General features: G+C 43.2%; 1 protein-coding gene across 1 annotated transcript; it reads right to left on the bottom strand.

Moving 5' to 3' along the window:
• Nucleotides 1-6,943: 6,943 nt before the first annotated feature.
• LOC311524722 (UPF0690 protein C1orf52 homolog) lies at nucleotides 6,944-12,347 on the bottom strand. The gene is made up of 3 exons (XM_084636112.1): nucleotides 11,774-12,347; nucleotides 10,482-10,689; nucleotides 6,944-7,652 (listed from the first exon to the last, which is right to left on the bottom strand). The coding sequence occupies exons 1-3, from the start codon at nucleotides 12,044-12,046 to the stop codon at nucleotides 7,576-7,578; spliced, it is 558 nt and encodes a 185-aa protein (XP_084492238.1). The 5' UTR covers nucleotides 12,047-12,347; the 3' UTR covers nucleotides 6,944-7,575.
• Nucleotides 12,348-13,515: the final 1,168 nt, after the last annotated feature.

Here is a 13,515-nt window from a genome sequence, read left to right as displayed (position 1 = left end):
GCAAGGAGTTTTGGTTCGCTCCAGGGCATACTCAGTATATTATAACCTTTGCCCTTTAAGTAGCACTACACTATTTTCTTTCTCACCCATTTCATGACACTGAACCAGCCTGTGCAAAATGAAATCCTATTTAGTTGTTGAAGGTAAAAGCCTAAACACATGGCAGAGTTCAGTCCTACAGCATGGTACCTCCATTTCTTCTCATTGTTCTACTGCAGGCACTTTGTGTTCTGAGGAGCAGAGTTCATCTTCAGTGCCTCTGAAGAGAACATAGACAGAGTGCTGAAGAGAAAAGGGTTAGAGTTTCATAGGCCTAGTGTCAGCTCTAATTGAACTGTGGCACCTAACTGCATTAAATCCTGTTATAAATCATCCCCAGTGCAGCAGCACCACAGTGCCCAAAATACCTTGCACTTGCAAACTGCATTCTAAGGGAGTTTGGGTGCAGTGAATTATATGTTGTACTACACAAATGCACTTGGAAATAAGGCAGCAGGCTGGCTTCTCTGCCAGACCGACATCAGTGAGGGTGCTGGAAATTTTTCTGAGGCTCACCATAACGCAACCTGAGCACGTAGGGCCCCATTCAGGCAATTGTAAGTATAAGTGGCTCCAACTCCATTTATTGGTTTACACTGATACAGTATGTGTTCCAATCCCACATGGAAGTCAGTGGAGTTGCATACACCCACATCAGGTCTCGATTTGGCCCCTAGTGTTAATTTAGTGATACATGGTTTCCAAACAATTAATAAGAAAGAAGTTTATTCTTGTTCATTCACCATCTTTAGCTACATGTTTCTGCTGATCTGTACCCATGTATTACTGCATTGAATTGCCATAGCTGAGCAGAGGGCTGGCAGTGAGTGTTTCATTGTTTCATCCAACTTGAGCATTGCTTTAGTTTTTCTTAATAAAGCGGAAGCCAGGGATCCCCTCCGTGGGCTAAAACAGGGATTAGATAAATGGAACTTTTCAAGGCAAATTATGCACTTGAGTTGACATTCCACAATGCTATACATGGCAGAAATAAGATTTAGTGTGCTCTTGCCAAATCTAGACCAGTTTTCGTTACAGGATAATAAACAATTAATTTTGGGCTTTTTTCCCCTCAAACTGGAAGCTTTGAAAGTCACTCTGTAAATTATCGTAAAAGGCCCAATTTGTAAAGGTATTTAGGTGCAGATTTTCAAAAGTGCCAAGGAACTAGGCATCTAGATGCTTTCAAAAATGCCACTAGGAGCCAATCTGCATCTCCCTGGCCCAAACTGCATAAATTCGATCAATGGGACTATGATTTGACATACTTTTGGAACTTTTAGTGACTCAGTCTCCTTTCTCCAGGAATCCATAATCAAATGCATATTTGTGAAGCACAAATTCGAATACTGATGTCAGAAATGGGATAGCACAGACCTTTAAGGTCTCTCCTCTACTTTGTGTATTGTATCAAAAATAGGGAGTTGAATCACTTGTGTGTGTTCGTACTACAAAATTGAATGGCTGACCTACCACAGAATACTAAATATTTTTGTTAGACAGTTGTGTCTGACTTTTAACCTTACTGCTCCTGTTGAGAATAAAACCTGTTTGGATAACCTTGTTAGCCTCATTAATCTGTTGTTAGATCCTTCTAAATATTCATTGACTTTGTGGAGATTATAGTAACTCTGTCTGGAGGGAATTAAAAACAAATTGAAATTAAAAAAATTACAGTAGCTTTAAAGAGCTCATCAGTCAGACAAAAGCTATACCACAGAAAACTTAACAGAATCAGAAGAAGTTGTGGGCCACAACCTAGGAAACATCCAAGACAGATGCATACCTTTTCCCAAGACACTCTGCTGAAATGGTAGGGTATTGGATTCATGGAAAATGAGTGTCTTTTACAAAAGCCATTTTGCGAGCATACTTAATTTAGACACCCACTAGTGGACTCTCCTTGGAAAAAAGTTAGTAAGTCTAGCACTTTAGAGCTACCGTCCCTTTAACTAGAGCATGAACTGGTTCAGATTCATTACACCTTTCCATTTCTTCATCATCCTAATTATGTAGTGATATGCGTTCAGTGTCTTGCCTCATTTAAATTCTCTGAAAAAGTAAATTTTGTAAGATCAATACAGTATTTCATTCCTGCTTAAAAGCACACAGGAATCTGGGTTATTTACAACACCTATTGTTCTCTGTGCCATACAGACTGCCAAGAGGACATCTGTCAGCTGAATGCCAGCAGTACCTTTACAAAAAACCTCAATCTTCCTAATAATCCATCAACACTTTTATACACCTCATCCTTAGCAATCACCAAAGGTATAAGCAACTTAAAACAGCAGAACCTCTTCTGACTTTCTAAGAATTAGCACTGAAAATATAGTTTTAAAGATCACAGTTTATCAATCCCCAACAGTTATTTGTGCATTTTCCCTAACTGACTGATAGTTTGAGTACAGCAGCAGATTATTCCAGTCCTATGATTATTATTCTCCCAGAGCAGAAACTTGAAGAAAGACACAGGATGTTAATAAACACCTAAAGAGGAGTTATTACTACTTAGTAGCAATTTAATATGGAAGCTTTTGGCCAACAGAGCCTACTTTGACCACCCGCACCCTACACCCCTTTCTGTTTGTAAAGGCTGGCTTGAGGAGCAACTCCTCCCCTTCCCCTTCAAGCCAATAGCATCATGAAAAACAGTGCAACAAAAGCTTGCTCATGGATCAAGTCTGTTTCTCATTTATGCATGGAGACTTTAGTCTGATCCATCCAGACCACAGAATTATCCTGCAGAATTCACATAGCTAGTCTGCCACTACTGTAAATTCTATAGTTTAAGGAGCTGATGGAAGACATGGGCTAAGGAAAGAGAATGGGAAATCTTTATTAAAAAACAGACTTTTCAAGAAAGCTTCCACTCGGGGGGGGGAGATCACAATGGTAAAATAATGGCTTGAGGCTCCTTACAATCAAGTGCTATGAAATCTACTGATTAAAGGCAAAAATAAGAGTCAGATATTTATTAGTAATTAATGATTAATTATTATTATTATTATGCATTCCTTTTAAGATAAGCAACACAGAAGATACAAAGCAATGCTGAAACTAAATTGTGTTAGAAGTGTCTGAACCCAGCTACCATACATAGGATATTGTACCATGCTAGCCACAGACTTCACATAACCAACATTTATGCCTTGACCAAACAAGCCCCTTTTGAGCATAAAAGCTACTGCACCAGATTCTTGATGTCCATCTATCAAACTGGCTTTTCCAGAGATCATCACACAAGTTCGTCAGAAGTTAAAACTGAGAGCTCAAAAAACTTCTTTCAGCTTATTTCTAAATTACCCAAGGAACAACTCTGCAAAGAGTTTCAAGATCCTACAAGCATTTCTTTTCCTAGCCCCAAAAGAGCAACCAATCCCTCTTATCATCTAACCAAGTTCCTCAAAGCACCTCATGTGCTGGGGAAATTACTTAATTTAACAAAGCTGGACCCAGGCATACTTCCCTTGTGGACAGATTCTTTGATTATCTTTTCGCTAAGGGCCTACGGTTGTGATATTTACTCAGGTAGAGAATAGTAACCCTCGCCTGATAACTGCTGGATAACCCAACACAATGCCCCATATCTCTCTCTATTAATTCAATTACTCCATGCCTGTTTCATAACTCATCTAAAGACAGCTAGCTAGACTAGGAGCTGACATTGGAAGGTACAGTTTTACAAAGGAGATAAGCAGCTAGTGCTTGCTCACCTGATGGATAACAGTCCTATTGTATGGCAGTAAAATATAGAAAGCTTAGACATCTAGTTAAAGCTAGTGTGAAAAACCAGATACCAATTTAGCACTCCTAGTAAATAAATATAAATATTTTATTATAAATAAAAATTGGGAAACATCCAGGACCCTTATAACTGAAGATAGTCTTAGGATGACAGAACACAGAGGGGCTTCATTCATAGACAACCCCTTATCATCATCTTCCCCACCCCAGTGTTAGAACTTTATTCCCAGGATTCTTGCTTATTTCACAGCTCTCCCTGCCAAAATCCCACTGTAAGATATCTTGAGGAATAGACTATTTATTCATGCTCACCTGAACATTTCCTTTCTTCAGACAAGACAGGAACAGCCTTTCCTTGTTATTTTTATGAGGAAGGTTATGGATATCAAGATAGCTGAAGAAATAAAAAAGAAAATTGGTTCCTGTGCTCTGTGGCTCTTTAACAGCTGGAACATATTTCTGAGATAGTGACTGACAGATGTGGTTCTACCTTCAAACTGCTAGGAGGCTAAAGTGCCAGTGTAGGATCAGGGGACCTGGCAATGCATAATAATGTTAATATCTAGCTCTTATATAGAATTTTTTATCACTGGATATCAACAGTCTTTGCAAAGGAGGTCAGTATAATTCATCTCCATTATCCTCTATCACAGATGGAGAAACTGAAGTAGAAAGAGGTGAAGTGACTTGCCCAAGATCACCCAGCAGGCCCGGGATATGGTATAATGGGTAGAGCACTCAGCCGGCACTTGAGTTCTGGGTTGTATTCTCAACTCTGCTACTGGTTGCTGCGTAAACTTGGGAAAGTCACTTCACTGGTCTGTCCCTCAGTTTTCCCATCTGTAAAATAGGGATAATGATATTGACCTTCATTGTAAAGCACTTTCAGATTTATTGATGAAATGTGCTATATAAGACCTAGGCATTATTATTACAAATCAAAAGATGAAAAGTGATACATGCTAAATATTAGTTACCCCTTCTGACTTGAGTCCTTAGCTAATATTGGGGAGGAGGGCAGGTTGTTTCTCTTAGGAAGAGAAATTGACAATAGAGTCAGATATTTCTTTGCTGCCATCTTGTTTATTTACAAAGAATATACAAAATCCTATTTCTCTGAAAATGGTAGGAATCAAACAACAAGAGGCAATTTATCTGCTCACAGTTCCAAGCCTCTTTCCAGCCAGCCGCCTTCCCAAAAAGTTCTTCCTCTTAGCTTTCTCACAGGGCTATGTTCCAGTGCTTCTCTTGCTGGCTGCTTCTGCCCACAGACACACTCCACCACCAATCAATACTAAGCCTCCTACATTTGCAGTCAGCCCCTAGCAACACACAGAGCTCAATTTCTGACTGGCTGCAGCCTTGCATGTGGTCTGTGTTTTGAGTAGTGCTTCTGTTGTTTCAGCTATCTTACTCTAAAAGTTGCTTCCTATATTTATCCTGAATAGAGAGCTATCATGCACCAGCTTCAACAAGGTTTCACCCAACCTCCAACATAGCACTATTATTAATTAACCCCTGTTCCAGGTTAGACATGGTTCCTGCCACTAACAGCCAAACAGGTTGGAAGCTGTTAGTTTCAATAAGGCTGGATATTATCCATATCATTATACTCTCTGAGTTCCAAGGCCAAACAGGAGTCACTGGTAAGTACCATCATCACATGCTGATCCTTGCCCAAGTTGCTACTAGGGTAATGAAGCAAATAATATGAAGACAAAAGCCTCTTTGTCATGCCACTACTGCAGACATGGATCTACTGCCAAGGTCCCTGGCTTTAAAGTACAGCTATGGAATTGTTTCAGCTATTTCAGGCAGCAGCCAAAGAGATCATTACAGGATGCAAACATTAGTGAATCCCTTGGACCACTTCACCTGTGAGGTTTGAGCAGGTTGAATCTCTCTAGTATAAAAAATCAGCTCATCTTGGCTAACCTCAGGATATTCTCTGCATTTACTGGGATCTGGTAATTAAGGCAGAATTTCCAAAGCCTCCTTGTTAGATCAGCTAGCACCCAGGAGAAGGGGTCCTGCATCTTGCTAACTAGACCACAGGGAGCAGAATAGCACACCCACAAAACTGACCTATTTGATTTCACGGCTGAAGAGAATCTCAGTATCACTCTTCCAATCCAGCTATCGCTATACTTATAACCAAAACTGAAGTTCCTCCTTGACCTGGATTTAAGGATTCTTCATAAGACATCCTTTGAAGAACAACACCCCCAACTCCAGTGATCCTGAGGATGAAGAGAGAAGGTTGGGTCTAGCCTGATCATTCACAGACACCAGCTTCACGTTTAACACATTTGTAAAATTAACAGGCTCAAAAACATAATGCTTAATGAGACCACCTAATCTCATGAACAAAGAGTACCCAGAGTCAGGCTAAGTAATCTGTATCTACCTGCGTGTTGACAGAAGTACTGTCAGTTACAGTCATAGCAGTCTTCGCTATGGTGTATGAATATTGTGTTGCAGATGCGCTCTTTTTGAATTAAACAAAAAGCTGAATTTCTTCCCTTGTGTGATTATTAAAACTAGGGGCAATTTCACACTATGGGTGGCTGGTCACAATTAGGTATTTACATTCTAATTTCAAATGGCTGCAGCATTCCACAGTTCCTAAACTGTCACAGTGTGTGGCTATGCCCCATGAAATCACTGTCCCACTCCTACCATTGAACCTGAATCATTTCTGATCGCATGATTAGGTCTTAGGTACCATTTATTCTCAGATATGTGTAAAGCCCTCTGAAAAGATGTGAATCAGGAGGGCATATTGCTTGACTAGATTCTGCAATGGGAGCAATAAAAAGACCCAAATTGCTTGCTTGCTGCAGACCTCCTCCGTTTCTGGTTGTGTATAAAATTCACCTGAACTTCATATTGCTATTTTGTACTGAAGGGGATGTATTTGACAATAATCATTGTGTGCTGAAGTTGAGCCATGACAACTTTTGTTTTTAGCATGCATGGCAGTTTTGTTCTCCACTTTGAGAATACATAAATTGATCCCATTCTGCAATATTGACAATTTTCCTCACATCATTTAACCTCATGAGCCATTGCTGCAGGCAACAACGTAGTGGTATCCAGCACAGATTTCAAAGCACACTCACTTTTCAAGTACATTTTTGAAGATCAGTGTCCTAAATGAAGCGGTAACTCTCAATTTATTACACATCAAACCATGAAGAATCTGTCAAGCATCTCTAACATGCTGCTAAAACACACACAGTATAGAATTTGTCCATTACATTGCATATTAAACAGCTAAGCTATATACATTTTCACAGGTAGTTTTAATTTCAGGTGACCTACATATTTACACTCTTTACATACATTTCAAAACAGCATTGGTTAAACATGTACCACAGTATGTTACTTAAAATAACATTTTAAAAAATATGTTCCTTTATAAAAGGTTTTTAGCACAATGGCAGGTCAGCTGAGAAAAGCTCACATCACAAGTTTGTGGATAAAGAGAATACCACAAAACCCTATAACCTGTACAAGCACAAATATTCCTCACAATACTTTAAAAAAATGTGTTTTAAATGAATTGATTACATGGACTTAATTTTTGTTCAGTGGATACAGGTTTTATCACAATACTGATCCACGAACACTTGTGCTTTCCAAGTGGCAAATATTCTATGGAAATAAAAAAATCTCTGAACAACATATGATATAAATTAGGTGAAAGTATCTTTGTTTCCCATTTCAGCAGAGGAATCAAAGTTCACGACATGTCCATAGGGGGCCAAATGCAGTTCATCCTGCTTATTACTTCTTCCTCTTAGTCTCTTCTCCAGTGTCTAGTTTGCGTTTCTTAGCAGAAGTTGGTTCATCTTTTTCTTCATCTTTAAATAAAACATGGTGTCAATTAACGCAAGTACAATATGTGAACTCAAGCTGGAAAGTTAGATGTGTTGTCACATACCCTAGCCTCTCACCAAACCAACTTATTTTTCCCACTTCTGAAGATATGTTGGAATCACACACACTAGGACTGGCTGATAACATCCTCACTCTTGGAATGGACCAAAGTGATAGTAGGAAAGATTTATTATTTTTATTATGGTAGTGACTAGGGGCCAATCATGCTAGGCATTGTACAAACAGAAGGAGATAGTTCCTGCCCCAAAGATCTAACAATTTAAATAAGACAAGACAGACCAAGGATAGGAAGAGAAATATTACATGAAAGCAGAGAGTGACGGTCTGCAAAGGTCATGTTTGTTGTACAATTTCTTTTTAATCTTTGCGTGGGATTTTGTTAGGAGGGGACACAAAGGAAGGAGAACAGGACAGTGGTGAAGAGGGAAGGAAGAAGGGGAGCACGCAGGGCAGGCAAAACGAAGAGTGGGAGGAAAAGGGAGCAGGAACAAACAGCCAATCAGCACATGGGAGAGAATATTCTGAGTGAAACTGTAGAAAGCAGTTGGATGCCATCCTCAGATGATGATGCTCCCTTTGTCAATCAAGCTCTCAATGAGCAAGCCTAAGTACCTGATATCAGAGACAATACTGGATGTTTCACAAGAAACATTTTCTACTTTTAGCTCTGTTCTTTACAGCTTGTCTTGAGTTATTCTCACACACAAGCACATTTAATACATAGTTGACAAAAACGAACATTCAATGACATATATGGCCAATTCTTCCAACCTACGGTATCAAGATGTTTAGGTGCATGTATTATAGATGCCCTTCTAAAAAAAACAAACAAACAAAAAAAACTTTCATTTACATAGCTCCTTTTATCCTGAAGTACTTTGCAAACATCATAAATACAAATAACCTGGTCTACCACTGAAATACAGCTACTTCTGGGTTGAAACACAGCAGTAGTTCTCATAACTAAATTTTCTTTTAAAGTTTTGAATGTAAAACCTGTCTGAAATTGTTAAGAGTAAAAAAAAAAAAAAAAAAAAAAAAAAACAACAAACCACTACAGACTGAATGTTAAAAATATTCTTCAGACCCTGCCATTACTTCTTCATTGAAGGTAGGGGCTGGATTCATTTTGCTGATGTGATGAGGAGTGGAGCAGACCATTACAGTGCCAGCTTCAATTCATGCCAGGAAAGACATGATGCACACTGAGCTAATACTATGGATCTAACCTTGCCGCTGAACCACAGACAACATAATTTTGTGAAGAGAGGAAGAAAATAAGGCAGCCAGATAGTATTGCTCTGGCTTAGAGAGGTACGAGAGGAGGAAGAACAGCAGGCCACAAGTGGCCTTCTCCCAAAGATCTCTACAGCGGAGCCTGGTGACATGCACCACCTTATTTGTATTTTGTATTAACATCGCTCTCTCCAGCACAGGAAGCAGCACTCAGCAAATCCACTTTTTATTCACATTCATGTTAAGCTTAGTACATATGTGACTGTGGAAAGCACGGCCATATTATGTCACAACTACCTGGAGAAGAAAGAGCAATCAAAGAAACATTTAATGTAGGAACTGAACTTACTCTTGGTTCATTAAAGCAGATAGTACATTTTTAATGACTTAATAATTAGAGGGCGGGCCTTGAACTATGAGGCCATCAATGGTTTCAAGCTTTGATTTATGAAGTTTGGATGCTTTAACTTTATATGGCATCTATCCTATGAGCATCTTGACCCTTTATAATCAGGTATGTATTGCATTATTATTATTTCATCCCTTTTTCCAAGTTAAAAGTTCAATATAACAAAACCAAATGTTTGATAAAAGAGAAGCTTCAAACAGGATTTTGGAACAGCAAAATATGAGCAAGAGAACACTTAACGACCACAAGAGCAAGAGAGACAATTAATGTAACTAAGCTCCCTGGGACTGCATCCTGAAACAACCTATAAATTAGCTCTATAGCACATGGTTGCTTGGAAAATGGTTTATTTGTCCCTTTCTGGTGAGTTTCTGAACACCGGCTTAGAAAACAAACTAAAATCATTATGATTTTCATCCTAATAAGAGGAAATTTTATAACAGGATTTTATACATAATTCTTCTAGAGCCACTGGTATAGGACTAACTTACCATATATTAGATATTGCCTGTTTTGGAGGAGGGGAAAGAAGGAAACCCAGGAAGACCAAACTAAAAGCAGATCACATAATACACACCCAAAAAGAACCATCTCTTTTTACTTTTCAGACCCTTCTAGGATTGCCAGGAGCCCGGTTTTCAACCAAAACACCTAGTCAAAAAGGGACCCTGGAGGCTCCAGTCAGCACTGCTGGCCAGGCCGCTAAAAGTCCAGTTGATTGCAGAGGCCAGCTCTTGGAAGTGGCCAGCATGTCCCTCCAGCTCCTAAGCGCAGGGGTAGCCAGAGGACTTTGTGCACTGCCTCTGCCTGCCCTGGACCTAGGAACCAGAGGGACATGTCGCTGCTTCTGGGAGCAGCCTGAGGTAAGTGCTGCCACCCCAACCCCTTGCCCCAGCCCTGAGCCCCCCTCCCACACCCAAAATCCCTCCCAGAGTCTGCACCCTAACCCCAGTCCTGAGCCCCCTCCAGCACCCCAATCCCCTGCTGCAGCCTGGTGAAAATGAGTGAGTGAGGGTGGGGGAGAGCAAGCAATGGAGGGAAGGGGGATGGAGTGAGCCCAGGGCAGAACGTCTGGCAGGACAAGGGTGTTTAGTTTTCTGCAATCAGAAAGTTGGCTAATCCTTCACCAGATTGGATAATTACCCACCTGATTCCGAAGACTCGTGCTCCTCTTCTGGTAAAAAGTTAACTTTGTTTGTTTGCTGTGGAGCATCATCACCATTGTCCTCATATATGTTAGACCATTTTATTGCCATATCAAGCTCAGGAGGTGGTGGTGGCTTCTTTTCCTTAATACTGTAAATCTCAGGTGGTGGTACTGCATTAGTCTTCCACACTTTGAATTCCTTAGGAGGCTGTTGAAGAGACCACCACCGTTTACAACAATGCATTGCAACAAAGCAAAGTGGAGCAGAAAGCGAGAGCTTCATATGTCATCAAATCAAAGGAAATCTGATCTCTTGATTACCAAAAATAGTCACCCGAGGGGCTCTGGTGAGACTAAACAAGAAACAGCCTTTCTCCTAAAACAACAAAGGGGAAAACCAGAAAACTAAACGCCATGCCCCCAGCCCAAAGAAAATAGCAAAGATTCAATAAACTCTGTGGGGAGAAGCCTGAATTAGAGCCCTATGTGGGACTATTTTTTAATCCTGCTCCTGTTTTACCCCGTAATAGTCACTCCTACTGCTACCCAATCTGGCTGCAGGGCTCTACCCTGACGTTCCTCCCTATCAGGAAGAGAGGCTGGCCATCTCACCAGGGTGCTGTTCCAGGGCCTTGCTCAAGGGCAGTGATTTCTCAACCTGCAGCCTGCATGCAGCCCAATTAGCAGACAGCTGGGGCCCAGCTGTGCGCTAAAAAAAATTCAAATTTTGCTGATCAGGTCTGAAAGAGGGTGGGGAAGCTGAGGGGGAGACAGTGTCTGGCAGCCCAATGGACTCGTGAGTGCCGTAGGGGGGCAGGGTGCAGAAGAGTGGGTCTCTGGGCAGGGTTGTGGGGATGGGGTGCACCTCCAGGTTTTAGGCTACCCTCCCTTCTGTAGAGGGGTCTCTGGGCTGGGGGTGCTGGGCACAGGGGAATGTGGGGGTTTATTGGGCAGCGCGGGGGGGGGTTGGTTCTCGATCTAGGGCCCACAAGGATAAATAGGTTGAGAACCCCTGCTGAAAAGGATCACCGTGTCTTTGACTAGCGGGAGTCTGATAACTCTGGAGCCCCCCGCCCCCAATGGCCCCTTGGCTCCTAGGGGGCGGGAGAGTCCCCGCTCAGCTGTTCGCAGTGGCCTGGGGCTCACCGTGGTGCCGCTCGGGCTCACCGCGCCCAGCAGCCCAGGGCCGGGAGGGCCGCACGCAGGGCAGGGCTCGACCCCAGAGCCGCGCCGCTAGGGGAGGCCGCGCGCGTTACCCCGGAGCCCCCACACGGGGCCGCCCCGGGCCTCACCTCCTCGGGCGCCCGCACGACCCGACGCTCCCAGTCGATCTGCTTGTTGAGCGGGTTATAGAGAAAGGATGGCGGCCGGGAGACGTTCCGGAACAGCTCGTCGGGCCCGGGCAGCCGCGGCTTCCGGCCCGGGCTAACCCCGGCCGCCTCCCCGGCCGCCTCTCCCCCAGCGGCGCGCGGCTCCTCGCTCTCGGCGTCCGAGCTGGAGCTGCTGCTGCTGTCGCTGCCGTAGGCCGCGAAGTAGCCGAGCGGATCCTTCCCCTCCGCCGCCATGGCGGGGCTGGCACTGGGGACACCCCGCCGGCCGCGGAAACCCGGCCTGGAACCAAAGGTTCCGGGAGCGAGAGAGGCCGGCGGAGCCAGGCTCCCCCCGCGGCCGACCGCCAGGAACGCCGCCCTCCCCGAGGTAGCTGCCCCGCCGTCCCCGAGCAGCGGCTCCCTCCCACACCGGGGTCCCGCTGCCCGCGAGGGGGCGGACACCCCGGCGGGGCTCTGCCCCGGCCCGGAAGCTGAGGGAGGAGGGGCCAAGCCCTGAAGAGTCCGCAGCTGGGCAGCCCCAGGGAGCGGAGCGGTGGGGAGAGCTCAGCGGGCGGGAGGCCGGGGACTGTTTAGCGATCGGATGGGGGAAGATGCCGGCCGGGTACAGGTGGCCCTGCCCCATCGTTTTCCTCATCATGGTGACAAAACAGCGAAGAGGACATTCAAAGACACGGCTAGAAAACCGATTGAAAACGGATCAAAGGAAAATGTGGTTTCCACACCACTCTTCATTAACCTATAGGACTCATGAAAGAGGCGTAGTAGATATTGAAGTTGATGAGAACATGCACAAGTAAGAGTAGGGATAGACAGCCTTGATTGACTGCTTTGAAAATCACAAGTCTCTCATGCTTCAGCGTGTACAATAGGCCGGTCACTAATTGATAAGGGCTAGTGCATGGGTTCTCAAACTTCATTGCACCATGAACTCCCCCTTGGACAACAAAAATTACTAGATGACCCCAGGAGGGGAGACAGAAGCCTGGGGTGGGGGGTGCAAAGCAGAAGGCCCACTGCGTGGGGGGCCCCTGTAACCTGAGCCGCACTGTTGAAGGCTAAAGCCCTGGGACCCCAGCAAGTCTCAGCCAGCCCTGGTGAACCCATTGAAATGGGATTGTGACCCACTTTGGGGTCCCAGCCCACAGTTTGAGAACCACTAAGTTAGTGTAAAAAAGCCCTCTGGGTAGGTTATTCCATAACAATCGATAGTAGAATAAGCTCAAACCCTTTATTTTCATGTGGATTCCAATAAGCTTATTTTATTTTTGGTGTTCTCTTATTAGCTTCAGGCAAATAGACAAATTTGGAGTTAGAGTACTCCTATATTTGATGGAAAAACTAAGAGCCACTCTATTTTGTTTGCCTCAGCTGAGATCTTGTTTGTATTCACGAGTAGGCTACATTGTACAACAAAGGCAAACTTATTGGAGCTTACATTTTACAGTTATTTGATTCAACACAGGAGGTAATGCTGAGAAATATATTTGCTTTAAAAATATATATATATATATATATATATATACACACACGCTCACAGACCTTATCTAGAGAAGAATAAAAAGCGTGTGAACTAACAGTCTAATGAAAAAATCTAGTATAGACAAATCTTTAAAACAGGGGTTCTCAAACTGAGGGTTGGGACCCCTCAGGGGGTCATGAGCTTATTATATAAGGGGAGGGGTCACAAGCTGTCAGCTTGCATC

Source organism: Lepidochelys olivacea (assembly GCF_965140295.1).
Source record: "Lepidochelys olivacea isolate rLepOli2 genome assembly, chromosome: 8".
In the NCBI taxonomy this organism is placed as follows: domain Eukaryota; kingdom Metazoa; phylum Chordata; order Testudines; family Cheloniidae; genus Lepidochelys; species Lepidochelys olivacea.
Note: the sequence above shows the minus strand (reverse complement) of the source record. Positions and strands in the feature narration are given on the sequence as shown.